The sequence below is a fragment of the Labrus bergylta genome, chromosome 8 (genome assembly GCF_963930695.1).
Source record: "Labrus bergylta chromosome 8, fLabBer1.1, whole genome shotgun sequence".
In the NCBI taxonomy this organism is placed as follows: Eukaryota; Metazoa; Chordata; class Actinopteri; order Labriformes; family Labridae; genus Labrus; species Labrus bergylta.
The window spans coordinates 2159321-2187201 of record NC_089202.1 but is presented as its reverse complement, the minus strand read 5'-3'; the positions used below and the strand labels follow the sequence as shown (position 1 = coordinate 2187201).

Here is a 27881-nt window from a genome sequence, read left to right as displayed (position 1 = left end):
AAAAATAAATCTTGACATTTAGTGTCTCTATACTTTTGAGTGTCTCATTTTAAATCATTTAATGTGGCACTCCACCACCTGCAGAAACACTCCATTTCGATTCAGAGCACAGATGCTGAGGATGAGCAGTTGTTTTGGGTTTTCATGCTTGTGGTATCAGCCTGGCTCCTTATGGAGTGATGTAAAGCAGCAGACTTTTTCCGCCGAGGCTTTGATTCATATGTCATCTGTGCACCGACTAATAGATCCTAATCTGTAATTAATATTTCTCCCAAGAGCTGTCTCTCCCTGCTCTACCTGTAATTACAGCCAATAAAATTTTTAAATCGCCCCACTCGCTGTTCGGATCAGGGTCATCACAGTTAATCACAAGCGGAGACTTGATAATGGCGCTTTGCTCATGCAGGGCAGCTAGAAGTGTCAGGAAACAGGCAGATTAAGTGTTCTCTTTATTAGATGCTGTGAGAAACACATTTCTCACAGAGGACTAAAGTTTTAGTTATTAAAAATGAAATAATAGACAAATTGAATTTGTCTATCAGGAGCAATCTAAGCTGAAATAGGAGACTGGAGACAGGATCATTGCACAGCTGAGATGTTTTTATTATTTGCCATTTTCTCTTAACGTCCTTGTGTGTCTCTCTATCACACACACACACACGCGCACACGCACAATCAAATTGCATAAGAAGACAACGTAACATGGTCCAGATCTGAGTTACCAACCAAGCTTACAACGGCTCCTAGCTGGAGAATGAAATCAAATGAATAACGAGATAAACAAATGAGGAGGAAAATGATATTTTAGCTGCTGTATGTGTTTAAGTACAGTCACCATGTGATAAAGGCACACCACCTCCGTTAACTAGTCATGACTTCAACACAATCAACCAATTCTACTGAGCTTTTACCATTCAATAATACTTCATCAAATGATGTATTTAAAATATCATTTATATTTAAAATACACATATTCACTGCCTCCAGGAAAGTAGACATCTCACTGCAAAACAGTTGAACCAATCCAAACAACGCACTTCTGAAAAAGAAAAAAAAAGGACAATTTAAAGAAACTGACTGCCGTCGTAAACAACTCACTCTACTTCTTAAATACAGCTGATGCTTTGCCGCAGTTGCTGATTGGCACTTTTTTTTTTCCAATCACATTAGGAGTCTTAACTTAGTTAACACAAACACAAGCCCTCAGGCTGATGTCGTTTGGACCCTTTTTTTTTGGCTTCAACATCTACATTTCTTTTTCGTCATCTTTGGCACCTTTACTTTCTCATAGTTACCTCTCACTATTACGGAAAGTCGGTTACTTTTTTCTGTTATTGGTTTGCCAATAGGAGACATAAAACCCATCAAAACATATATATCTGTAAGTTATCCCAGAGCGAAAACTTCTCTTCAGGACCGCATTCAGTCATGAAAATACTCATCACACCACACAAACTAAATGTTGAGCAGCAATTAAATAAAACTTAATGTAACACTGCGGAGGGAAGCATAGATTTGAATCAGAACCAAACTATGGGCAGGATGATTCTGAGGCGCAACTTAACACACGTTGATGGATTTGATGATGGTACACAAGGACAACCGCAAGCAATGTTCTCGAATTGATGGTATGAAGTGGCTGTGCTGTTTTTCATCAGTGTTTGTTCCAAGTTGGGGCTGCAATAGGACCTCTGGAAGACCTCTCCACCACTATCAGCTCATCTGGGTTGTCACGTGCCTTATAATGACAAAGGAGGTCTTGGATTGCCCGCTCCTCAATCTGGAATGACAGAAAAGACAAAAAAAAATGATTTTGTGGGCAATAAAACCATGCTTAATTTAAGTGTAAAGGGAAAATGCTGACCCTGGAAGTGTAATGATAATAAGAATGTTTAAAAATAATTGCAACCAGAAAGCTGCAGGAGAAAGCTGAAGTGTTTTGTGTAGGTGCTGACAAAAGCTTGGCAACAGTAGAAGATCATGGGGGCCTGTCAAAAACCCCAAACTGGAGGCACTTCATTTCTAACCAGCAGTGTGATCTTTATTCGATAAATTGCTTCCAGGAGGAAACAGAGGAAGAAGACACAAGCTGAGGCCATTATGAAAAGCTGCAATGTTTTCCACTTGAAGACTTCACACATGCTTTACATTCAGTCCTGGCAGGAGTGTCTATGTGCCGGTGACTACGACTAGTTACCTGGATGAGTGACAGAGGCTTCTCTCGGCTGCGGATCAGTGCAGCTTCTTGCTGCTTCTCTTCCTCCACGATGGAGGCGAAGGTCACCAGGGAGGAGAGGGGAGGGCTACCCACTGCTCCAAGCACCCAGGGCCTGAGGGTAGAGAGGGGTGACAAGGAGAGGAAAAGCAGGAGAGGATGGGTATAAATGCTTGTGCTGTGAAAGTGAAGGCAACAAGAATTGGCTTTGAACAAAGGTTGAGTCAACAACTGCTGACAAGCTGCTGCTGCTGTGTGTGAGCGGCCACCTGTCCACCTGACTTTCACAAACCTCTGTATGTATAACAGGACTGTTGCTCAACCTCAGGGATGCAGGACGACCAGAAATATTGTTCAAGACATATCTGTACACCAGAAGTCCTGTCTTCTATTGTAGAGTTCATTTTCAAAGTACACCTCATACGGAGTTCCACAGGGGTCCAATCTCGGTCCCGTTTATTTTTTTTATTTTTTGAAGATTACATTTTTGGGTATGTAATGCCTTTTTGGAGAGACAGGACAGTGGACAGAGTCAGAAATTAGGTAGAGAAAGAGTGGGCAATGACATGCAGGACAGTAAACTCAGGTCGGATTCGAACCCAGACTACCTGCTTAGAGGACTATGATCTCTGTCCATGGGGCATGCAAATTAATGACTTGGCCAAGGGTCAAGGCGCCCCCTTGGTCCGGTTTCATTTCGTAACATCTCCTGACTCTGATATTAGCCTTTAATCATTTCAAAGCAGCAAAAACATTTTTTTTTGCCACTGGAAATAAGTTGTGACCACAAAACTCATCATCAACATTAAGGTTGATGTTCAAGTTTTGTTAGTACCTAAAAAGGTAAATTTGTTGTGCAGACAGGATATTCAGAGTTCCAAAGACAAGCTCCCCATTTAAAGGAGGAGAGTAGTCATGGAGAATAGAGCTCGCCTTACGCTGCAGCTGTTAAGAATAATGATCGGACAGGTTGTATTGAGACTCACCTATCAGTTTGCTCGCAAATTTGAGGATTTGATTAAGAGCGTTATTGTTTTTAAAAGTCAGGTTACCAAACCATGAAACAAGAGATTAAGACAGGGTAGATTTAATCAAAGCTCTATCAAACAGAATCATCAATGTTGTATCAATGTGAAAAGGAGACAATTTTCGAAGACAAAACAAAAGTTGATGCGCGTTCCTAAAAACTGCCTCACAATTTTTCTCAAAGGTCAATTTGGAATCTGTGATCGTCCTGAGATATTTGTATCAATAATGTCGACAACCTGGTTTAAACTCATCATGGACATCAGAGATGATTTGAAGCGTGGGCTCAAACATCTATTATCATCTCCTTTGTCTTGGAAATGTTTAGCTCCAAGAAAGATTGGTCACACCAGGTGACAAACTCATCAACAATTGGACTCACTATCAGTTAACAAACTCACAATGACTGAATCATCAGCAAATTTCAAGATGATCCTGTTCTCCTGTTTACTTCTACACATGTTTGTGTACACAATATAAACCAAGGGTGAGACAACACAGCAAACGAATAGACTAAATAAATCTGATAATATGCCATTCAACACCTGTTGTGTTCAGTTTGTTTAAAATCCCTGATCCATCCAAGCAAATTAAAACTCAGGACAAAGTGTTCAACAATATAGGGTTGGATATTATTAAAGGCAGATGAAGAATCAATGAATAGCAATTGGGCATGTGTCTTGTTGCCTTCTAAAGTAGAGTGATTGTGATGTAGTCAATATGCCTGAGTGATAGTGAATAGATCAAGTTTGAGAAGAATTCTTCTGTGGATTAATCACTCAGATGTTTTTATAAAAGCTGTTCCTTAAACATAAGACCTTTTGTCAGGTGATGCTGAAAACACGATAAACGCCTATAGATAAGTGTATTACGGTGTGTCCTGTTTAACACCCTTAAAAATCATGTGTAAGCAGTCACATTTTGTGTCTCCACCTTCATCTTGAAATATTACAGCTGCAGTCATTCCTGAGCTGCTTAAACAATGTGCAACAGACAGATTTCTTGTATCCATTTTGAAGCATTAGATGATATGTTACCTCCAGCTTCTTATTTCTCTATTTGATGTCTTTAGATTCATTTTATATTGAAATTGTCACCAAATTTGTTTTATTTTAAATCAATATTTTAGTTTCTTTCCTTTTAAATTTCTATAAAGCAGCTTCCTTATAAAACACTTCTGCAGTGTTTGCCCTTTACTTACAAATAGGCTGCAGAAAACATTTCTTCCTCTGAATATTTATATTCTTTTAACTCTAAAAGTAAAAAATCTGAGTTGTAGTTTTTCCTTGTCCATACAACCTTGAATGTCTACTGGAATTGACATGTGAAATACGACATGTCATAGAGATGACATGAACTCCCTGCAGGCTGATTTGTGTCCCTTTAGAGTGATTTGTTCTTTCAAAGATGCCATGTGTATGTGGGGGTTGGAGACACACTCCATTAATAGTTAGTTATAAATAAAGCCAGAAACATTCCTAATCACTCACTAAGATGTATGTTTAAGCAATGCGCAAGTTGGGAGTGTGGAAGTGCACGTAAATATGAAATAAGCAGAAATATTTTAGGAAGACATGAGAGGAGAAAAAAAAAGTTGACCCTATCACAAAGATTATACAGGCATTATGATGCTTCTTTCTGACTGGGATATGGAAACAGTGTCCCAGAAGGTAGACGGGAGAATGTACAGGGTTACTGCTGCTTCCTGAGTCTTGAACTCTTCTGTCTTTCTGCTCATCCAAACACAGAGAGAAAGCTGGAAACTGTTCTGTGTACTGGATGATCTGTTGTGACACAAGGGCTGCCCTTATCAATACTGATTAGCATCACTGCCTTCTCTTAAGACACTCGCACAGCTGTTTGATATCTAGAAGGCTGCTCTGAAGATTTTGCGTAGGAGAACACACAGAGGAAGAAAAATATCAGATAACAAGAGAGGCATTTACAAAATACTAAAAAGATCAATCTACTTTTAAGACCTGAGATGACTTCCTCTCACACACATACAGGACTACATTTGAAATAAATTAAACTAATGATACTTTGTTATCACTGATTATTGTTTAATCTGAGTTCACAGAGTGTGTTTGTGTGTGTGGTGTGTTTGTCCAGCTGTTTGGGGATGTTGTAAAAGTCAGGGTGACTCAGTTTCTGCGGGCAGGTCAACCCAGCTGCACAGGGTCATTTGGAGCGTTTCACCCTCACTCAGACCAGAGCATCACGCCTCTCGAGATCTGTCTGACTAGAGGAGTGTGTGTCAGTGTCATCGTTACATCCCTTTTGTGTTTGGTAATCTCCCAAGCCACCAGTATATGTTCGTTTCAGGTCTGTTAGTCCTGTTTCACATCTCTAAGTGGCTGCACAAAACGTTCTAAGTCTAGTAAAATATTAGAACATAATAAAATGTGATAAATAAAATGGGAAGAATAAAACTGATGAATATAATGAGGTGAAGGTAATTAAATGTACAAGGGGATGAATCATGTTAATGTGACATTTTGTATCTCATTGTGTCTCATGATTACAGTAGGACTGTGGGAAGCTGATTTAGTAGAAAAGGTAAAAAACATCCAGCAGATTTATAAACCAGCTCAATAGTGCCACCAAGTGGACAAAAACCCTGAACAGAACAGGTTTGGCCAACCTTGTTTCAACAGTTTGTACTCCAGGGTATGAAGAGATACTCACCCAGTTGGTCTCTCTGGCTCGCTGCCTTCAGCACATTTAAATGTGACCCTTCTGGCTGCAGAAGCAGGAGTGCTAGGTGACCCCTGGGTACCTGGGACCCTTTGGGCTCCTGATTGTCCCACTTTGATCAAGCACTTTTCCTCTTCCTCTAGAAGTGCTCGAAATGAAGACGAGGAGGGTGGGGATTGGACTAATGTTGCCCTGTAGATAGATAAAAATCACATAGACAAATTAGACATTCAAAACAAACAAAAGGAAAAGCTGGTTGCACTTCTGTTACTTCTGATCACATGGAGAACTACTGGCCCTTCAGTTTTAGAAGATTGTCAAGCACTAAAAAGCCAAGACACTCTTAAGCCCGTTTCACATGCGCACTGATTGCACTCCTGAAAATGTCCAAAAATTTGATTACGTTTATCTTATACGCCCAGAGTGGAATCTCTAGGATCTTTGAGTACGTAATAAAGCTTCTTAATACTCTTTTCTGCTTAGTATTCTTTTCCCCTCTTTCATCAAATTCCCTGTAACAGTGGTATTAAGGTAAAACTTCTTCCACCATCTTGAATATATTCTCCTGCAGTGAGGAACATGAGTGAACAGGCAACTCTGGATAATGTCAGGGCTGGCCTGGAATCTTTTTTAATAATGATCTGGAGTGCAGGGTTAGAAGATATCCTTTATCAATACCACAAGGGGAAATTTTATACTCTGTTATTGAGACATGCAACACACACCCATGTGCAAAGAGGATCCTATGGACATGCACTAATGGAGAGATGTCAGAGTGAAGGGGGCTGAACATGCAATGGCATTTCATTGCCTCCACAAGGCAATCCACAGAGCAGCTGAGGGGGAATACTCTGTGCTGACACATATCTTAACATAAACATAACAACTGTAGAACTAAAACTAGAAGCAGGAAGTTTTATATTACTTTTGTATATTGATAGATTTGAGTTCTTCATTTTTGGGCTCACTCACCAGGCCTTCCCACTGCTTTTGGATGGGGGTTGTGTGGGGGATGATTTGGATGTAGTGGTCTCCAAACTGGTCTCCTTGTTGGCCATTGCCAACATCTTCCTCTGCTTCTGAGACAGTTTGGCGGGAACAGGAGAGTGCTTAATGCTGGCGCTGACACTGCAGACAGAGGAAAATATGTACTGCAGTAAAAAAACATGAGGATATTTTTTTTTTATCCTAAGTGGCTTTGTAGCTTCCTCTTAAACTTGGCAAAGGGACAAAATGAAGCAGGACACTTTACAAATGGACTAAACATGCATGTAATTCTAAAGCAATCAAGTATTAGTTTCCTAAATAATCTTCTCATTAATGGCTCATATTCTGTACCTTCCAGGGCTTTTAGGAGTAGCTCTGGGGGTCTGCAGGGAGCTAGCTTCCATGTCCATGATAGTTCTCAGATCCAGGACAGGGGGTGGACGAGCAGGACTGCAGATTGAAATAACACATTCAGACATACAGCTCAGTGATGATAACATTTCCTCCTTTCTCATCCCCCCACCCTGTCAAAAGGAAGTGGGAGTGCATATCAACTTTTGTTAAACCAAGACTTCATCTGTTTTTAGAGTGAGACTGCTTCTATGGAAAGAAAAAAAAAGTTGACTTCCTCACTGTGAATGTTCTGCAGAATATTTAGAGACCACCAGTTAGCAAGAATAAAAAAAGATTTGTCTTTAATCATGGAGTCATTACTCCTCTTACCAGGATAGGACCTTGGGGGTGGCTTGTGGAGTAGAGGTGGGGGGAGTTGGGGGGCAGTCGCTCATGGAGGTTGGGGTGCTGGGTGGGGTCTTCAGCCTCTGACTGAGAGTCTTCTCATCCTGTAGATTAAGTTACGTATTATATCTAGTACTCTGTATGGATAACTATCATAAATATAAATACAAGTTTATCATATGGTGCAGCATGACATATCATCTGACATTAACCTCAGTTCTGTCGTGGAAGACGGGTGACTGCATGTCCCGGGGACTGCCCACCCCCATGTAGCTTCCTTCTGAGTCAGATGTGAGAAGCTCCTGCAGGGATTCTGTCGAGTTAGCCTTTCCAGACTTCACCAGGCACTGGGAGACCACTGAGAGAACAGACAGTTTGAAAGTTTAAAACAAGATATTACTTCAAGAATTTTCATTTTTGATACTGTTTAAAGAAGGATATGTTTCATTTGTATATGTGTTTAGAGTAGAAAACCATCCTCCATGTGGTAAGTATACCTGCAGCAGGGGGGCTTTGGATGATATCAGAAAGAGTGTAGCCCCCTGAACTGTCAGAGCGTCGTCTTGGTTTCTTCTTAGCCTTCATCTTGGCCTTCTTCAACAGAATATCCCTGATGGCGAGGTAAAGCATTACAACCATTAGCGGGTATTTATTTCAAGTACAACCTTTAATTTGGTTTAATGTGATTGTCATGGATTGAAATTAAACCTGTCAGCTTGAGCTGGTCTAAAAGTCCTTCTGATCTAAACTCACGAGAGAACATCTCTGTCTTTACAGATCTCTGCTCAACATGTTTTTTTACCTGCAGGAGTGATCCACTTCTGCTTCTAATTTGGGGCTGAAAGCAGAGTCCAAGTCTTCATCCTCATACATGCTGAGGTCTGGGGCGCCAGGATATGGAGTGATAATCCTCTTTTGCATTGCTGGGATCTGAAAAAAAAATATATATATATATATATATATATATATATATTAGGGTTGGGAATCTTTGGGTGTCTCACGATTCGATTCAGAATCTAATTTCAATTCAAAACGATTCTGGATTCATGATTCAAAGTCTATTTATGAATTAGAACATACTTCTACTCCAGTCATCTGTGAGACTGGCTGAATTTCTTGCTGCTCCATTTGGCATTCTACTGAGTGAAAGAGCTTTAGAGCTTAGCAGGGAGTGACTGATTAGCCCAAAAAGAAAAAGAAAATCTATTTTTGGAAGTTATGAATCTCTTTAAAATCTCACAAGATAAGAATCTCAATTTTTCTTCCCCCACCTCTATTAGATATAGATATAAAGATTGTCTGAGAAATCTAAGCAGAAGTTTTAGAACCCGCTTTGTTCCATGAGGCATCACTTGCACTAGATATAGTTAAACAGAAGTTGACTCTGTAAAAGTTTATGGCTATATAAGAACCAGAAATAGTCAAAGAATATGAGAAAAGTTGCTGCATTGACCCCGCAGTTACATAACAAACACAAACAGAGGTAACATTAGTCACTCAGTCAAAGTCAGCTCTTTGATTTGAAGATACAAAAAAATGTCTACAGTCAACTGAACCAACTACTTAAAAATACATGACCTTATTAAGGCCAAATATTATTTTTACTTTAAGTGAAAAAAATAAAATAAAAACACTAAATTTGAAGTCATAAAAACAAGGATGCAGTTCAGGACGTTGGTACGGGATGACTCACCATCCTCTTGTAGGCTGCAGAAAGCTCCACGAGCACTTCATCACTAAGAATATCCAGCGCTCTGAGGGCAACACACAAAACGAAGGGACAGACAGACAGAAACACATGAGAAAAGTTTGTTTGCAGTTCTCTGCTGCAAAGTAAAGTACTTTTCCTTCACTGTATACATAATGTCTCACTTTTCATGCATCAGTGTGTTCTTTAAGGTAAATGAGATTCTCAGTAGTAATGTGAACCATTAACTTCAAAGGCTCATAAGTAATTATGATGAACAAAATAAATACTAAGAGTAATGATATTTCTCTATTTAACAGTTGGTGAAGTTTATCACAAGTCTTACTTTGACTCCAGGAGGGCGGCCATGTTGAGCACAATGAACTGCAGGCAGGAGAGTTTAAGCTGCTCTGCGTTGTACATCGCAGCAAACTCCAGCAGCTCTGCAGCGTTCTTCAGAGTCACTGAGAAGAAACAAAGCAGGCCCCTCATTAATCATTTCAAACATATGAAAAGAAGCATTTATCATATATTTTCAATAACAAACATTAGAAATTTATATGTTTTAACACCTTGTATCATTTAGACAAGAAGGTTAAAAACAGCTTCTTATTAAATGGGTTAATTTTCTTTGTTGACCTTTTTAGACCTGAATGTGTTCATAATGTGTTCACACTGTCACTTCATTGTGTTGCACTTGTATAACTCAGTATTTCATTAAATTACAAGATTTTTTTTGCCAATTTTCCACCCATTCAAGTCGAGTAATGGTCATGTTGAGTACATATCCTTTGGAAATCAGTTTAAGTTTGTACAAACCTCGTCTCATGTTGTCCGTGACTAAATCACTGTACATGAACAAATTGTGTAATCTGCGTCTAAGAATTTTAATCCAACTAATTTGTATTCCTCATGTGACATGAATTTAGCTCTATTTCAAGATTAAAGGAGCAGACACAGATGAAGACAAATGAAAGGGCAGTGTCTACACAGAGAAAAAAAAAATACAAACAACATACAGTTCTCAGTGATGACGACTTCGCACATCTCCTTCAGCCGTGTGATTAGCATCTGGTCAGCCACAACCAATACATTACAGATAAACTCCACATTCAGGGACTCTGCAGAGCAAAGAAGAAAAACAGTATGCCCTGTTAATATGAGCATGTCATGCTAGATCAAAATGAGTCACTATCAAACTTTAAAAGATACCTTTAATGGAGGGAGATTCATCTGTGTAAATGTACTCAAGGATGACGTGCAGGATCTCTGAGCTAGTAGGCATCTCCAGGGCAGAACAGGATGTGGCCTTTGGAAAAAAATACAACATTATGATCAGTACCGGTCCTGTTAGGTCCTTACAGTGCATTTTTACAGTATGAAATAAAAAGCTGGAATACCTCAATCCAAGGGTTTCCGAGCATACTGTTAAAGTATTCTATAGAAAAGATTGACAAAAAACCTTTGTGACACACTTTGCAATACCAAAACTGTCAATCATCCAATCAGAGGTGAGTTTTGGTGCTGGTTTCTGTTGTAAGCATTCATGCAAAATAGCAACTACAAAGTCTTACCAAGTCTTGCACAGAGGACACTTTTGTGACATGGAAACTCCTTCCCATCTTCAGATTTCAGAGTGACATCACACAGGTAGGAGCTGTACGCACACAAACGGACTGATGTATCAGAAATTCCACATTTTCTAGTCAAATTTTAAAATCTATGGCTTCCGCTGTTATACACACCATTTCTTCTGGTAGAATTTAGGTTTGTTTCCAGTCTTCTTGTTAATGACATTGATCTTTCCATTTTCATATTTGACTCCGTCCAGTCTATGAAGGAATAAAATATGCATGATCAACAAGACATAACACCAGATCGAATGTTCCCTCAGGGTTAAGAGTGCAATCTCTCTCACCGTGCAGACAGGCTTCCAAGGCCGAGCTTTTTTGCCACACCCTGTAAGGATTTCAGAGGGTTGGCCCCTCCCTCGTTGGCCCCATGCTTGTCACCTTTGCCTCCTTTCCCCCTCTTGCCAGGCTTGGCACACTTGTTCTTTGCCTTGTCACCATCACCTTTGGATGCAGGGGGAAGAGAGCGATATACCTCAAGGGCTGAGCGACCTCTAAGGCCCAAGTCCTGCAGGCTGCTGATAAGCCTCTCCTGCTCTGAGTCCTGGCAAAAGCAAAGTATGCTCATCATCAAATAACCACAGATCCCTCAGAGGTTAAATGTTGTTCGAGGTGTAAGCACATAACTTGCTGCTCAGAGATAGAACATTAAATAAAAGTACATTTCTAAATGACACGAGCTCTCTCCTTTTCCTCACCTGATTCTGTCCATTGGATGCCACTGAGACTCTGGGCCGGGCCCCATGCACCAGCAGCTCACAGGAGTCAGTGTAGATGAAGTGCAGGGTGTACTCCAACAAGTCTGCCGGGATCTTCTCCAAAATGAGTAAATCGCAGCCCACGGCATCTTCGCTCTTCCTCACTTCTTCATCAGGCTCCTCGTCAACGCCGCCATGCTCAGACATGAACTGCTTCCGGAAGAACTCAGACTTCATGGAAAGGATGTACTTGTGGGCCGGAAAAGTGCGATCACCTGCCTGAAGGGTCACGTCATGGATACTGTCCATTTCGTCTGCCTCATCCAGAAGGCTCCGGAAGTGTTGAGAGAAGGATGGTGGAGAAACCATGGGAATCTCAAACAAGCTGAATAAAAGAAAGATGGAAGACATCATGATTCAAAAGAACTATAAAAAAAAAAAAGATCAATATCAAAAAAAAAAAGTGAAATCTGTGACCCAAGACAGAAAACATGAAAAAATATGAAAGTCTATTGTGAACAGACTTTTTTTAAATCAAGATAAAAATGTCAAACAAAAAATGCCTAAAAGAACAACAGTGTGATAAAGACAAGGTGCACAGAGCTGCCATGCTGGAAACATAGGCTAAAATAAATGAGTTTATATATATATATTTATATTTATATACATGACCAGCAGGAGATCAAATGAAAATATGTTTTTTTTTCTAAAAACAAACAATAAGACCAGATCAGCTATAGTCCATGTTTATGTCAAACCACATTAATGTACCAGCATTTGGTCGTAGGTCAATATTTAGTCCCTAATGACGGAATACTTGTTCCTTTTTCACCCCTCCCATCTCGTATAAAGAAGAAAAAGCAACCAGAGTTCAATGTTTGAACCTGAGGTAGGAATAGAATCATGTCTACATGATATTTAGGGCCCGAGCACCGACCTCGGAGCGAGGACCCTATTGTATCTGTAGTGGTTTTCCTTTGCACAAATGAATCGCTAATTTGGGGGCCTTAACGTGCACGAAACTCTCAATTTTTAGCACCCAGACCGGGAGAGCGTGAAATTTACGTATTATAGTGTTTCTGTACAAAATGGCTCAATGGCGCCCCCTTTTGATTTTTACGAATAGGTTTATTTACCTACCTATGAAAATGTTGAACATGCCGAGACCTACAAAAAAGTCAGTGGAAGTCATTGTCTAATGTCAACAGGAAGTCCGCTATGATTTTTTGAATGTCAAAAAACACTGTATTTTCCCTGTTTAAAGGGTACCTGTTTGAAAGCATCCACCCGAGGACGTTTATCTGATCAATTCAAGTTCGGTGTCAAATGAAAGTAGACAAGTTGAAGAATAAAAGTTGTGATCAAATCACAAGGTTTCAAAATAAGACATTGTTCTTTTTCATTTATTATATATGCTGTTAAAACCTTGCTGGTTGTGGTCGTTGTTTTATTAACAAACAGTATAGTTTGCTGAAATGATTTCAAACCCATTTCAACTGAGTCATAGAACTTGTAAAAAATGAAATGTGTTTATGATTTAATAATCACAGTGTTGAGCTTGGATGAGGAATAAAAACTCAGACATCATATCCTCCTCTTTGTATTAGTTAGCATCGTCTATCCACTCACTTGGATGACCTCACTAGTTTGGAATAACCTTCAGTATGATACTTACAAAGTGCCTATTGATGATTTCACAGATTTTTTTTCCTCCAGCTCAATTATCACTCAAGTGACACTCACTGGAGTTTTTAACACACTGTTCACACAGGTTATTTATCAGCTGATTTTTTTTTTGAGAGATCAGGCTTCTCTGACGGAGCAAATTTGCCAAATGTCTCATAAATGCACTCCATTGTGTGCAGCCTTGTCCATTCTATTCATTTCCTTTCTACACGTGCTGTTTACTACCTTGTTTTCGGGTCGGACTGAAGCACTCCATAATTTCTCCCTTTAGAGTCCATGGTGATGCTGACGGCTCGGTGGACAAACGGGAGTTTCTCCAGGCGGATTCGCTCGAATACTGTCCCGGCATCTGAGTGACCACAAACCTCCACACTGACCTCTAGAAGATTACAAGAAGCATAATGATCAAAATTCAATTCACTTACTCTGACTTTCATATTGTTGTCCTTTCAGTGCTTATCCTGGTTCACCTGCTAGGCTTTTTTTTTTAAAACCAATAAATAACTTTACATTAATATGTTTGGATCTTTTTTTAATTCATGTGTGACTGTGAGTGGTGATGGGTTGTTGTATAGTTTCTCTGCTGGGATGTTTGTGTTTCTTAAATGTCTTTTTGAATTCTTTCTGAGAAGATGTTTTAGAAGGATGCCATATAAATACAGTTAAACTTACTAACATTTAAAAAATGGCTTTATCTATCTAAGGTTAAGGATCTGACTGCCTTTAGCAACACACTAAAATAAGTCAGTGCATGTCCAATGAAAACTTGATACATTAAACAACAAGCCGTTACAAAACAATGGTCACCTTTATGATTCAATGTACCATGTAACTAAATTCCTCACCTTTCTTCTCCTCGTACTTCTTGTATTCTCCAGCCCACACGCCACTGAAGCCCTCCCCCTCCTGAGTCACAAACATCATGCTGTTCCTGCTGAGCGCTATGTCTGACATGAATACCTGACGCCCATACGCCCACCGGCACTGTCTCACCGAGCTGCCGCAGGACCGCCAGCAAAACACCTGACAGATAGGGAAAACGGAGGAGGGAGGAAATTTAAGGAAAAAGTTACAAACACAAAGTCTTAGTCACCTTTTTCATCTGAAGGACCCCGTATAGGTTTTGAATTGCATAACAGTCTACTTATACCATAGGTTAGATGACTGCAAGGGAAGAAAAGCTGGGTTAAAAATACAAAAAACGTTACATATTCTTTGTGCTTTCACTTCTGCAGACATCAAGGCAGTGACATTTAACTACAGCTTTATTCTCTTATAATGGATTTAATAATGAACGAATGCTTGCCCCCTTGAGGTCCTTTCTGATAGAATAAAAAGCATTTTTCTTTAATCATTTCTGCACTCACCCTGCCAGCTTCATCTAACGCCAAGATGGACACCTTCTCTCCTCCACCCTCGTTCAGGATCTGTGGAATCACACGGTGGTCGAGACTACCACCACTAACCAGAACCTTCCTGATGTTCAGCTGCCTGAAAAAGGATAAAAGGACACTAGGCCATGTGTAATATACTTCATCAGTGTGTCTATCTGTTGAAGAAGATCCTCGTTAATTAGTTAAAGATGCTCCTTTATTTGTAACTTGCGGTTTCTTTGACGTCTGCGGTAATGCAATGTTAGGAAACGGTAGGCGTGCCTTCCATTGAGCTTTTCAAAACCACTATGCAAAACTAAGGAAGTGATAACTGTGTCCAGTTCACTCGGCCATTTTACTGCCTGTGACTATTCAACACAGGTCTCCTTTGAATATCTTGGATGACGCAGAGCAGACAGAACCTCTGCTGTGCACATATCAACCCGATCATTACGAAGAGTACAACTTAAATTCTTTACAAAATCTTCTTGAACTTTTCCTGCTCCATGTGACTCTGTATCACAACATGCAGCCTCTTGATAACATTAACATGATATTTTCCATAACATTGGTAATGGCATGCTGGATATTGGACCTGCTCAGTGTAGACTGTGTATCTTTGTGTGTATCTTTGATATATCACAGACAGTATAAGAGCTACTGTTGTGTCGTCGTGAAACTGAACTGACCCTTTACTTTAAGATTCAGTTGTGTCTGCAGTGTCATAGTTGGTTTAAGTTCTCCTGTCTCTTATACCTTGAAGCCAATTTCTTGCACTGGTAGTCGGCTAACAGGTAGACGTCCCCCTTCTCAGTCACGACCACCGTCGCTCCATCACTAGCTGCAGCCATCGCTATGGTAACATCCTTGTGGTGCAGGGCTGATACCTGCCGAGGGGCAGTAACACATTTCTCTCCATTTGGATCCAACAGGTAACCTGGAGAGTTTTACACAAATATAGAAAAAAAATAAATGTTACATGACTACAATGGGTTTCTCATCAGCAGTGAGTGCTTAAAACTGGATTTTTGCAGAAAAGATACAAATAAGAAATCGCACAATAGTCTTTTGTCAGTCTTACCCATCTGGCCTCCATTGAGTCCCATTGTGTAGACGGCCTCCCTGGTCCACAGCACTGTGTGGAATCGTCCTGCAGCCACTCCAATCACTGTCCTTCCTTTCAGCGTCTTGGAGAACACCTACATTCACAGCAAAATACAGAAACTATAAGCTATTTTATACAGATTTTAAGACATTTTAAGTAAGAAAGAAATGAAAAAAAGTTGTTGTACTTTGTGATTTCATTCAACATAATCTGATAATCATCCCTTTAAAAAGATATCCATTCCAGCTATTTCCTACCTGTTTAGGGACATGTGCTGATGCTGGAGGAGGAGCCAGGCCCAGCTGGTGAAAGCTGTTGAGGCCAAAGGTGTAAACATAACCTTCTTCAGTCAGCACCACTGTGTGGTCTTTAGCTGCAGCCACCTGAGAGCAGTGGTGGGACATCAGGCCTTCCACCATCCGAGGAACCTGGGAGTGAGAAGGGGTGGATATTGAGAATGAAAAACAGACGTGCAGACATTTCAACATCTCACTGCTCAGTGTTATGCCTTTGACTGTTTTGACAAATAAAAGGTGCAGGAGATTTTTAACACTGTGCAGTACCTCCTGTGTTTGTTAAGTTTGTTGAGATTAACACAAAAAAAAACAGTTTCATATGTAACAAAGATAAATCCAGAGTTATTATTTAATGCATAAAGCTTCTGAAGTTGACGACTAAACATTTCCTCCAGATAAGTTAAAGTTTCACTTTTTTTTTACAGCCAGGTCCTTTTATAAGGACGGTATCGATACATGAACGTGGAGGAACTTTGTGTTGTGCATTTAAATTCTCATTCTCTCAAAAAAAATGTTAAGAAGTGTGAAAGTGAGAACGAAGGTTTTAAGTTGGTGCTTATATGATTTAGAAACAATCAAATTTGCACAGAAATTAGGACACCAAGACCTGATGACTTAACAATATTAGTAGACCCACATTTTAACTTTACGGTTGTAAGAGTCAATGCTATCTTCAGTTTGACATCTACATACAAAAGTATAGTCACCACCCACCATCACCCCACCCCCAATATATAATTAGCCATTAGCCTCTCTGTCCACTTTATTTTAAATACCTCCTTATGAAGGTTATAACAGCCAGTTTTTGTTGATTTTTCTATCATTAAAAAAAACAAACAGACAAAAGTAAAAAAAAAAAAAAAAAGATTCTTTGTATTTGATTCTATTTACAAATGGTTTGTAAATAGAATCAAATACAAAGAATCTTTTTCAGGTTTAACCTGAAAAGGAGGATAAACAAACTAGTGAAACCCCACCCCTTCTCAATAAATCATTAATACTCCTAATTGATATCCAATCAAGCATTTCATACTTTCTTTTCTAAATTTGAATAAATATAAAGCAATGTAGTTTATTGTATCTATTACCAGTCATGTCATTTTGCTATTGGAAAACATTTTCCAGATGTCAGTATGAGCCGCTGATGATTAAAACCTCAATAAAAGGCTTGTGTTTAAACAAGAGTCTCTATGACAGTCTCAGTTTAAACTAAATATTATAAACTTTGTAAAGGTATAATATATGTGTTGGCTGCCTTAAGGATGATGGGCATTAAATATTACAGCGTTACACTTTTATCAGAGTCAAAAGACCTAAATGATGTCAAGTAGACATTCAATCTGAAGAAGTTAGTCTTCTAGGTCTGCAGGCTGCAGTTCAAAGCATTTAGTAGTCGAGGTAGAAACACAAAATGTTTCTCAATTTAAAAATCTATGTTTATGCAGCTGTGGTCAGTGAAGAACCGCTATCTTTATTATGAATGGATTCAGATAATGATCAATTAGTATTAACTGTCAGACTTTTGAAGTGATAGCTCTGAAAAGGACTCCCTTATACTTTTTATTTGATTTGGCACATCTTGTTCCAAAATTCCCTCTTACAAGTCTCACCAGATAAGTCTGTTCATCTCCATGGCCGAGTCGTCCTCCCTGTCCATGGCCGCAGGTAAAGACCTGGCCTTTCTGTGACAGGAACACAGAGTGGAATTTACAGAGGACCACCTGCAGACAGGAGAGACCATTAAACATTAACATATGTATGATTTTCTGCTTTTGCTTTTTATTTTGAAATACTTAACAACCTATTCTGAGAAAAAAAGCTGATGTTTGTGTCGATCAAGTCTTTTGTCATTATAATGTTGACCTCATAGCCTAGGCTGTGATGCATCTCTTTCCATGTACCTTAGCCAAGACCTCTTGTAGTGATAGTAAAACACTAAACCAATAAAGGCCTGGGCACAAGTGGAAAAGCAAACATCATTACTAATACATTGCCCCCCCTCAAGCTTTCAATAGAGACCAGTGATGTTTCCCAAAGTATCACATTGATGTAGACATCCACACACATGCACACACACTACTCCAGTTCATTTAATTAAAAACATGTCATTGTGGAATTAATATTTAACCTCTGGCACCTGCTCTATTGGGCCAGGAAGATAAAAGACTATACCGATGGCACTGGGTCATTGTGTGGTCATGAAATCAGACCCATCTGTCCCCCACTAGGCTTTATGAAATGACTCTGCATGACAAGCCCTGCAAGGCTGAAAAACACCTCAAACACAGGGTTTCTTCTGTAAACACCAGATAATGGGAGACCCAACTCACCCGATTATAACCTCTGAACAAGCGCACACGCTGCTTTCAAATGTCAGGTCTTTACAATAGATTAAAATGACGGTATTTCTTACACTGTCATTCAGTATTACTTAATCAACTACAAATAGCACCTGGTGTGTACTCACGCCACTGGGGGTAGGTGCACCGGTGCCAGAAGCTATATTAATCACACTAAGAGCATTCACATGACAAACACATGAAATAGTAGCCAGGCTGGCACAGCATGTCTACATAGTGCAACCATGCACCCACCAGCTCCATACAGTCCCACATTAATATTATACAGGTCCTCTTTTTGACTCAGTCAAACATCATCACTGAGGGATCCCCCTCCTCCCAGAACCATATTGAGCCAAGAACACTGTACATGCTTCCCTGCAGCATACCTAATAAATGTGACCTGATGTGACATACCATGGTAATACATTCACAAACTTTTTTCATTTGTCAAAAGTTCAATTAAACCTCTTTTCTTACGAGTAAACGTGAAAACTTCCAAGAATAACCAGTATTTGTACTGCTGTGGTTTGTATTGGTAATGCTCACAGGGAAACACTCTTTTTTTTTTTTTTTTTTAAATGCTGATTGAGCATCAGAGACGGTTGTGTAACACACTCCTGGGAGGGGGTGTTTTGCTGGTTTACCCAGGTGGTGTGGCTTATTTGGACTACCTCTGTGCAGTTGCTTTTTTAAATTTATTTTATGCAACACATGTTGGCACAGAGTTGTGCTTCAGGTCATTATGGTTGTGACACATCTGAGTTTGGTTTAAGGGGAGGGAAGCCCCCCATGCTGTAGGAAAACACTTCCCTGTCCCCTGGAGAACTGGGATAACATCACAGTGTTGCCTACCTGCTTGATGTAAACTCCAGTCCTAGCAAACACATCCACAAGCTCAGGGTGCTGTCTGCTCTCCTGATTGCCATGACCCAGACTGAAATTAGTATTGTTTCCCCACGTGTATACTTCTGTCGGGTCTTTAATGAGGAAGAAAACACAATTAAAAGCACAGACAAAACACTGCTTTCTACCTGAGCTCGTTTTAACCACCGGTCCCTTCTACCATTACGAGAAGGCAAGTCATTTGAATAAAATCAACAACAAGGCAATCCAGAAAGTTTCATATAACACATATAGGACCTTAATGAAGAAGCAAAGGGTCATGTAAAAACACTTGTAAAAAGATTTATAAAATGATTTTTAAATGGTAAATAATATGTTAGATGCATTAAAGTTAGAGATTCTATCTGTAATTTAAAAAAAGGAGAGACCATACTAGTTAAAAAGACACATTATAACCCACAGGGATCCTCAAATCCCTGGCCTGTACGAGTGTGAAATACTTCATTAGCTTGAATGAGTCATATTGCTCATTAGCCTTGTGATAAAAACAACAGAGTTACACAATTTTAAGTTTCTTCCTCAATGTCATTCAGGTATAGGGAATGTCACAAACATTTCAGCACAAGCTAAATCCTCTTACTCTCACAATTGATTATTTGTATTGCGAGGGAAGCTGGAGTTTTAACATCGAAAAACCTTTTTAAATGTCTGAATAAATATTGAGTGAAGTTTTTTCAGTATCTCAGAGAGCATTGGTCTATCGTACCAGTGTTTTTGAAGATAACATGTGAAGGTCGGTCCTTCATTGTGAGGTCCATGACAGAGAGACCCTCCTTGTCCTGAGTGGAAAGTAGCCCGCCATGCTGAAACAAAAATAAATAAATAAATAAATAAAATACCAAAAGTAAGTAATTCAAGAAGAAAGAAACAGTTCAAAGAAAGAAAATACATTTTAACAAGATTTATTTTTTCCTGGAACTCCCTGTGATTTTCCATGTTAATATTTATCATTTAATGAATTTTGTCATAAAATACCATTTAAGGAGAACACCTTTAGGTACTGGACACACATTTTTAGGTAATCCAAGTTAAAACCCTACCTTGACCAGCGATATGAGACAGTGGATCTGTCCATAGAAAGCACTGCGATGCAGAGCGGTCCAGCCAGATTCCTTATCCTTCACCATCAGGTCAGCATTCTTACTCTCAAGCAACCACTCCAGTAGGGCCTTCTTTCCCAATGAAGCTGCCAAGTGCAGGGCAGTGCGACCAAAGTTATCCCGCAGGGTGGCCGCATTGTGGCAGTATGAAGTCAGGAACGCCCGTAGCTGCCCCTCAGAGCCACCCGTTAGTGCAGCTACAACCTCATCTGCATGCTTCTGTGAGCGGCATCTTGGGGTGCACTCTGGTGGTGCCAGACTCATCCTGACCTCTATCAAATCCTCAGTGAACCCTCCACCTTTTTATATTACAAAGTCCTTATGACAGCCCGCCACCCACAACTTTAAACAAACTTAAAAACACCACAATGTGCAGTGACAAAAAGAAAACACAGTAAAAACAACGTTTTACTGTCACAGAGCTGCTCTCAAAGAAGAAAATAAAATGTGTCAACAAAAGGTTGAGATGGTTTGGAGTGCTAGAATTGTGCTTGTGTTGAGGTTCCACTGCACCCTAGCAACCCCAGAGCCTTTCTGTGGCTCGTTTCAGTCCACCATCTCAACCAAGGGTTGGTCACAAACTAAGGTGCTTTTAGCATACAATGGCATCATGAATTTAATAAATACAAAACTTCTTGTGCGTTTCATACAAAGTTATACACATTAATGTTTGCAAAAATATATACTCTTTAAATACTCTTAATTTACAAAAGGCAATTTTACCAGCAACCCTCTGACCTTCTAGCCCAGCAGTCCAACCATCAAACTTGAGGGGAAAGGCCCCCTTTCCCCCCAAAATTCTCTGTCTCTTTTTCAAAACTCCATAATTGTAGAGTGCACCTAAGGAAGAAAGATCACAGTGAGTTATCACTAAATACCAGCCAACATTCACACTTAACAGTTTGCAACCGTGAACATGCCTGTGACACTGTGTTAGGGTGCTGTAGTAGTGAAATGAGATCCAAAACTATAAGGTTAAAGGTCATAACAAGTTTGGCCTAATAACAAACTGGAGAGGTCAGAGGTCGGATCTATTGATATCTGTACATCTATTCGACAGCGCTGTGCAGATAAGACCTAAACAAATACATTTTAACTTTGCATATGGGCCTCTGGAGACTAGAAGAAAGTGCCCGGTCATCACAAACGTTGCCTAAATAACTTGATTATGTAACAAGCTAAGTTAGCGGACAACATTAGCTTGCTAGTTTTCAATTTGGCTATACCCCAATTCAAGCCCACAAGGAATCACACGTTAAAAAACAGGGCTGCTAAAACAATAAGGACCCTATATGTATATTAGAATAACATTACTGATCATCTTTTCCCTCAGATGTCACACACAGGTTACAAAATTATTTGCAAAATGTGCAAAATGAAGAGGCTACTTCTCTTAGCTAAGTGTTAGCACATAGGGAGGAAAGCGTTACACTAAAAGCCCCATTACATTAGAAAGTAATGTGTATTTTCTTATCTGCAAGCTGAGACACAGAGTAGGAAAATCAACTATAACGGCATAGGTAAGAAAAGGGGGGCAAACGTTTTCACCTGAGGATAGTTATCCTAAACAGTTAGCTTAGCGTTAGCTTAGCTGACACATCATCGAGAGCTGACGTTGGCATTATGATACGTTTTTAAAGTAACGTCGTTTAGTTTCTTACCTTCCGTTAGATAAAGAAAAACGATGACATGGAGAAAGTAGCATCAACAACGTACATCCAATGTGTCATTACTACTGTCAGCTTTTAGCTCAGGTGCAAACGTTGACAGGGCTTGAAGTCTGAAACCCTGCAGGTAAAACACTCACTAGTGTCGAGCCTCCTGATTGGTCCAGGCATGTGTATCCCAGTAGTTGATTGGTTCATTTTGTGGGTTTGTTAGTGGGCTGTTGCTGTACCAATGATGTCATCGGCAATGTTTAGTCTTTTATTATTATTATGATTCTGGGATTGATATTATTAACTCTGTTATAAACTTGATAAACATTATATAACAACCAGATAACAACAAATTATTATTATTAAATAAAAAAGATGAATTAACATTTTGCCAGTCATGCAAGTCTTAAACAATAATTGTGTAGCGCACTTAACAGACTTTTTTTTCTTCCTAAAGCACGACAGTTACACAAAGTGTTGTCCTTTTCAAAAGAGTTTCTACATTGTTGTGACAAAAAATAGCCTATAAAAATGCCCCAACCCTGTAAAAATATCAAACTTAGCTTCAGGTGGAGAAATTTAATGTTCAAATTTATGTGTCGATTAAATAACTCACAAAATGTCATTATAATGTCACTGACCCAGCCCAGACTTAGCGACACAAGGTATTCCTCGTGTTTCTGGAAACACCCCTTTGTTAATGTCCTGTATTTATATATCTGTGCTTTTTTTTATAACGATATGGACCTATGGGTCTGAAATAAAGTATAAAGTATTGTTTGATCCTGGTTCCATGAAGCAATTGTCACATTGACTGAGGTCAGGATGGGGTCAGAGTAGGGTAAAGGTAGGGTTACATTGAGTTCTTCTCAGGGGCTTCCAAATATGAGATATTGATGAGCATGCCCTCCCTGACAAGTCATGCATGAACACATCCAAGTTTTTTTAAGCAGTATTATCCTGCATAATCCAGCAGGCAATTTGTCCACTCATCATTTGTTGAAAGAATATTGAAAACAAAATCAGACCATATATTAAGAGAAAAAAGTTAAACTGACCATTCCCCTGTTTTAGAACAATGTTTTTGAAGCCTAACAAAGCTTTCCAAGGTGAATATGTTGAGTTATTCAATTAACTCGATTTGATTGACTCTAGCAGAATAAATGTGTCAGTTCATCCTAACATATCAATTTTGACCATTTGCTCCAGCACATAGATAGCTAAAGATAGCAGTGAAGAGCCTAAATTTTAACATTTGCGCTTTTATATGATAAGTAAACCCCCTTTTAGAAAATAAATGTATACCCCCCCCCCCCCACACACACACACACACACACACACAAAATAAAAATAAAAAACAACATGATTTAATTTAATGTGTCGGTTTAAAGAAGGGAAGAATCATCTCTGATTTGCTCTCGGTTTGAGTTTGTTGTTTAGGTGGAACTGGATCATGTTAAATATAAAATTGTCATCCAAACAAATGGCATCTTGACATCCCTGGGTGAGATATGAAGATCAATTTATCATTAAGGGTCCCTAATGAAAATTCAATTTTCAAAAATATATAGCAGTAAAATATGGATTCCTTTATGTGACGTTATCACTGAATAAAATGTTGGATGTTTCCTTCACCTGATTTCTCTCAGCCTTAGGGTTGTGCATGTAGGCCTTTAAAATGGGTGTTCGATTCTTAATGATTTGTTGCCTATTTTCCCTATACTTAATTGCTTATAGGCATTATAAAGATATTATAATAGCCTTCAATAATTATATCTGAAAATGTGCAAGTGGTCACTTAACACGGAGTTGCAACTAAACCATCACCAAATAAGCCTATCTGATAAGTACAATGAGGCTACCTCATTTTACAGTAACATTGCTCGGGACGTCATTATAGCTCCGTCGCAGACCCTCAGTGGTTCCTGGACCCCCAGCACATATCATTACAAGCCGAGATGCAATTTTCACAAGATGTTTGATAGTGACTTAAGATAAATATAAAAGAAAAACAATATAGGATCCTTAGTAAAATATTTCATTTAAAATCCGAATAAACCTGTATGAATGTTCTGTTCACCTCCCCCTTTTCGTCAAAAAATGGTATGCTCCCACCTTCCAACGCTGTGCACAGTGCTGCTCTGTTTAGTCTCCCCCTCCATAGTCCCGCCGTGTACAAGATCCACAAGCTGGAAGTAGCCTACGTACATGGCAGTGTTTGGAGACACGCAACGTTTTCTGCCTCTGAAATGGTCGTAAGTTGTTTGCCGTAGTTACATCTGCTTCGCACTTTTTTGCCTTTTAAAGCATCGATTGGTTTTTTAAACAGTCTGAGGTTGAGAACAAACGAAGAGGATTGTCCTAGAAGTTTACGAGCGTCCTTTATCGCCAAGGAAATGTAGACTTTCCCTAAACCAGGATGGTTTGGGGGTAGTTATGTGGAGTTTAAATAGGAACTCGGGGCAGTTTTTCGAAAGGAGAAAAAGCGGGATAAACAGTTGAAAAAAAAACTTTCCCCTGGTCCCTTAGAAGATCGAGGCGGTGACTGGTTTGTGTGGCTGGGGAACAATCTTTACGCACAGTCTGCCACAGACAGATTTGTAAAAATCCAAGATGCGCCTGTTGAGCACGTCATGCGGATGGAACCGCGAAGACAACAGAGGGAGAGTACTGAATTCTGGGATGATTTATTTGCTGTTGCTCCTCTGTGTCATATTGACCTGTCACGGTTGTCCAGACAAGTGTTTGTGCGTTTCACAAACTGTGAAATGCCAAAACCAGGACTTGAATGACATTCCGCATTCTTTACCAAACAACACCAAAGTTCTGTTCGTCACAGGAAACGACATTTCCGGTATTAGTGTGGACTCTTTCCCAACCCGCCTAGAACTGTTAACAGATCTCTATCTTAGTGGGAATGAGATTGAGTCTGTGGATGTACAGGCATTTGAAAACTTGCCAAACCTTGTGCGACTGGACCTTAGCAATAACAACATTCTGAATTTCAGTGAAAGAGCTTTTCCCAGTGAGAACAAAGTGCAAGTCTTGAACCTCAGTAGTACTTTTCACAATCATACCTTCATGGATGAGTTTCTGGGCTTCCTGCAGAGTGGAAACCTCGATCAGCTGACAGTCCTGGACCTGTCCAACAATGACCTTGTGATTCTTCCAGATGACATATTCTCCAGCCTCTCCCACCTGGTCAACCTCAGCCTGCAGAACAGCTCCATCATCTCCATTCCGAATGGGACGCTGAAGGTGCCGCTGCGTGACCTTGACCTGAGGGACAACAGCCTGAGGGACCTTCCCACCGCCACCCTGGTGCAGTTCGACCACAAGCCTGGACTCCGAATCCAGCTGGCGGGGAACCCCTGGCGATGCGACTGCTTCATCGAAGACATGCTGCTCTGGCTGAAAAACACTACTCAGATCGTGGACAGGCAGTACCTGACCTGCGCAGATCCCGAGGCCCTCAGGCGCAGCCACCTCCTGCATCTAGAGCTGTCACAGCTGAAGTGTTTGGGTGACATGGAGGGCGTCCTGGAGACTTCTTATGTTTTTCTGGGGCTGGTTCTGGCTCTTATTGGCGTCATATTTCTGCTGGTTCTCTACCTGAACAGAAAAGGTATCAAGCGTTGGATGTACAACATTCGGGATGCTTGTAGGGACCATATGGAGGGGTACCATTACAGGTACGAGATAAATTCTGACCCCCGTTTGGCCAACCTGAGCATCAACTCAGATGTGTGAGCAATAGTGGGACAGTGTCATGGACCTCACAGTGAGATTTGAAATGACTTGTACTGTTAAGAGTTGCATGAAAGTCTTCCTCCCCTTCCCCCTTTCCCCCTTTGATGCTATACAGATTTGACATCTGTCATGACTCCTTATTACCCCCCTCCCCCCCCCCACAAACTCCATTCAACCACTGCCGCATGTCTTATAAAAGTACCTGGCAGCTGTGTGTCTTCCGTGTTGCATTGCATGGGCAATGAATTCTGGTAAACGGTCGCTGTTGTTCTTTTGGAAGAGCTGCAAAGAGTGATATGTTCTATTTTTACTTTTCCTAAAGGAGAAACGGACGGAGTTAGGTGACTTTGTGAAAGAATACCTGTCGATAAACAAACACTCAGCTGGTCATTGCATCCTTGTCATTATGCCTCTGCTGCAGAGAAATGCTATACTGCTTGTTTATGAGTTTGTTATTTTTAATATGTGAATTGTGATATAAAGTATGCCCTTTTTGAACGTTTATAGTGCACATTGCATAGGTTTTTTTTGGATTACTAGATAGATGTAATTGCTCTTTTTTTCTGTGAAGATATTCAGCTAAATAAAAAGCCTCTGGATTGCTGGTATCTGTCTTGACTGAGGACCTTTAATCCTATAAGTGAGGAATGTGATCCACAGGCTTTGATGGAGGAGATACTCATTCCTGAGGCAGCAACATAGCTAGCATGAGCTATGTGGAAAAAAAACATTAAATCAGAAAATGTATGAAGGATCAGCACATGAAGAATCTCAACAGTTTGGGGTTAGTGTGTTTTATGCGGTGGGAAATAAAGTCAAATTGAGAAGTTGAATAGAGGAGACTCTGTCTGAATATAAATGAGCACCCATCTGCGGGTCTTAAGGTGATGAGAGTAGCCAACAGTTATCTCCCATCCAATTTGCTTCCTGCTGTGAATCTGATTTAAAAAAAAAAAAAAAAAAAAAACCTTGGCTCTGCAGTGAATTCCCCAAAAGAAGGTCTTTGAGCTTCAGCCAGTGGGCTCCTTTGACGTCCAATAATCTCGAGAACACACTAAATGCCTTTCAAAATATTCCAGCTGCAAAAAAAAACGTAAGTAATGGTGTTTCCTGGCACATGCTAATGAAGGCAAACTGAGCCCCCTTATTCACTTGGGGGACACAGAGGTTTTATGAAAATGAGCTCAAGCTGCTTTGCGCTCTACGTAACCCTGTTAAGGGGGAAGTGACATTCATAGGAAAAGTGTTTTTTCATTAGTGTTTTCTTCCCAATTGCTACATTTCACGCTGTCCAGTATAATATGGTAAATAATGAATGTGTGGTTTTCCTTTTTGAAGAGTACCATGCATGTTGCTGTCTAGCTGTCTATATTAATGAGGGTGTTTTTGTGTCTGCACACAGGAACGACTGTGAACTTCCTTGGCCTGTTGAAGAGCACTCAGAGAGATAATAATTTCCCTCTTCACTCATCTCTCACTCTCTTCCCAATCACACACACACACACACACACACACACACACACACACACACAGCATCTCTAACAACTGGCCCTACATAGCCTGCAGCTACCCGTCATTTGTAGTAGCACAGCATGGCTTTTGCACAGATTTCCATCACTGTAGCAACAACAGTGTGTCGTCATGGTACATATATGGATTTCGGTATAAATTAAGTCATATTTTGCCATCAGCTGCTGCTGTAATTCTGATCTCTGGATGTGTCTGATTACTCTCATTTGGTAGGAGAGCGCGCTGTGTAACACTATCTGTCTGGTCTGGTGCTCTGTCTGGTGTTAATCTGTATGTCTCCTAACAAACACAGCAGCCACTCTACTGTCTCTGAGGTTGAAGATGTGTCGTCACACCTTTGATTCACACGTTCAGCCTTGAGATATCTTTGTTTAGGAGACAGTTGTTCCAAAGCGGGATTCTAATCTTGGAGATAAGCAGGGGTGTGTAAAGTTGTGTAGTCACTAATATGCTGCATGT

General features: G+C 40.0%; 2 protein-coding genes across 3 annotated transcripts; one reads left to right on the top strand and one right to left on the bottom strand.

The window, feature by feature from the left end:
* Window positions 1-579: 579 nt before the first annotated feature.
* On the bottom strand, window positions 580-22303 carry ibtk (inhibitor of Bruton agammaglobulinemia tyrosine kinase). Of its 2 annotated transcripts, XR_002277976.2 has the most exons (30): window positions 22146-22303; window positions 20425-21324; window positions 20091-20187; window positions 19334-19458; window positions 17750-17860; window positions 16101-16271; window positions 15820-15937; window positions 15495-15675; window positions 14733-14856; window positions 14211-14388; window positions 13591-13744; window positions 11680-12064; window positions 11269-11525; window positions 11096-11182; window positions 10925-11007; window positions 10751-10788; window positions 10563-10659; window positions 10370-10471; window positions 9697-9814; window positions 9357-9417; window positions 8466-8593; window positions 8161-8273; window positions 7876-8021; window positions 7649-7767; window positions 7277-7375; window positions 6911-7066; window positions 5930-6130; window positions 2198-2330; window positions 1570-1780; window positions 580-1039 (listed from the first exon to the last, which is right to left on the bottom strand). XR_002277976.2 is itself a non-coding variant. In XM_020633873.2 (29 exons), exons 2-29 carry the CDS (start codon window positions 20746-20748, stop codon window positions 1655-1657), a joined length of 4032 nt encoding a protein of 1343 aa, XP_020489529.1. In that variant the 5' UTR covers window positions 20749-21324; window positions 22146-22303; the 3' UTR covers window positions 580-1654. The 2 variants fall into 2 exon arrangements, 1 of the variants encoding a protein (XP_020489529.1); XM_020633873.2 differs by having other exon boundaries at window positions 580-1780.
* Window positions 22304-24289: 1986 nt separating this feature from the next.
* On the top strand, window positions 24290-26500 carry tpbgb (trophoblast glycoprotein b). The gene has a single exon (XM_020634333.3). The coding sequence runs from the start codon at window positions 24756-24758 to the stop codon at window positions 25890-25892; it is 1137 nt and encodes a 378-aa protein (XP_020489989.1). The 5' UTR covers window positions 24290-24755; the 3' UTR covers window positions 25893-26500.
* Window positions 26501-27881: the final 1381 nt, after the last annotated feature.

Bases quoted from the DNA above. Each gene is read 5' to 3' on its own strand.
- tpbgb (XM_020634333.3), top strand. From the start codon at position 24,756: ATGCGCCTGTTGAGCACGTCATGCGGATGGAACCGCGAAGACAACAGA.
- ibtk (XM_020633873.2), bottom strand. From the start codon at position 20,748: ATGAGTCTGGCACCACCAGAGTGCACCCCAAGATGCCGCTCACAGAAG. The intron at 16,272-17,749 runs GTGAGACTTGTA...TCTCACTCCCAG, and splicing joins GAGATGAACAGACTTATCTG to GTTCCTCGGATGGTGGAAGG. The intron at 15,676-15,819 runs GTAAGACTGACA...AAAACTCTCCAG, and splicing joins ACTCAATGGAGGCCAGATGG to GTTACCTGTTGGATCCAAAT.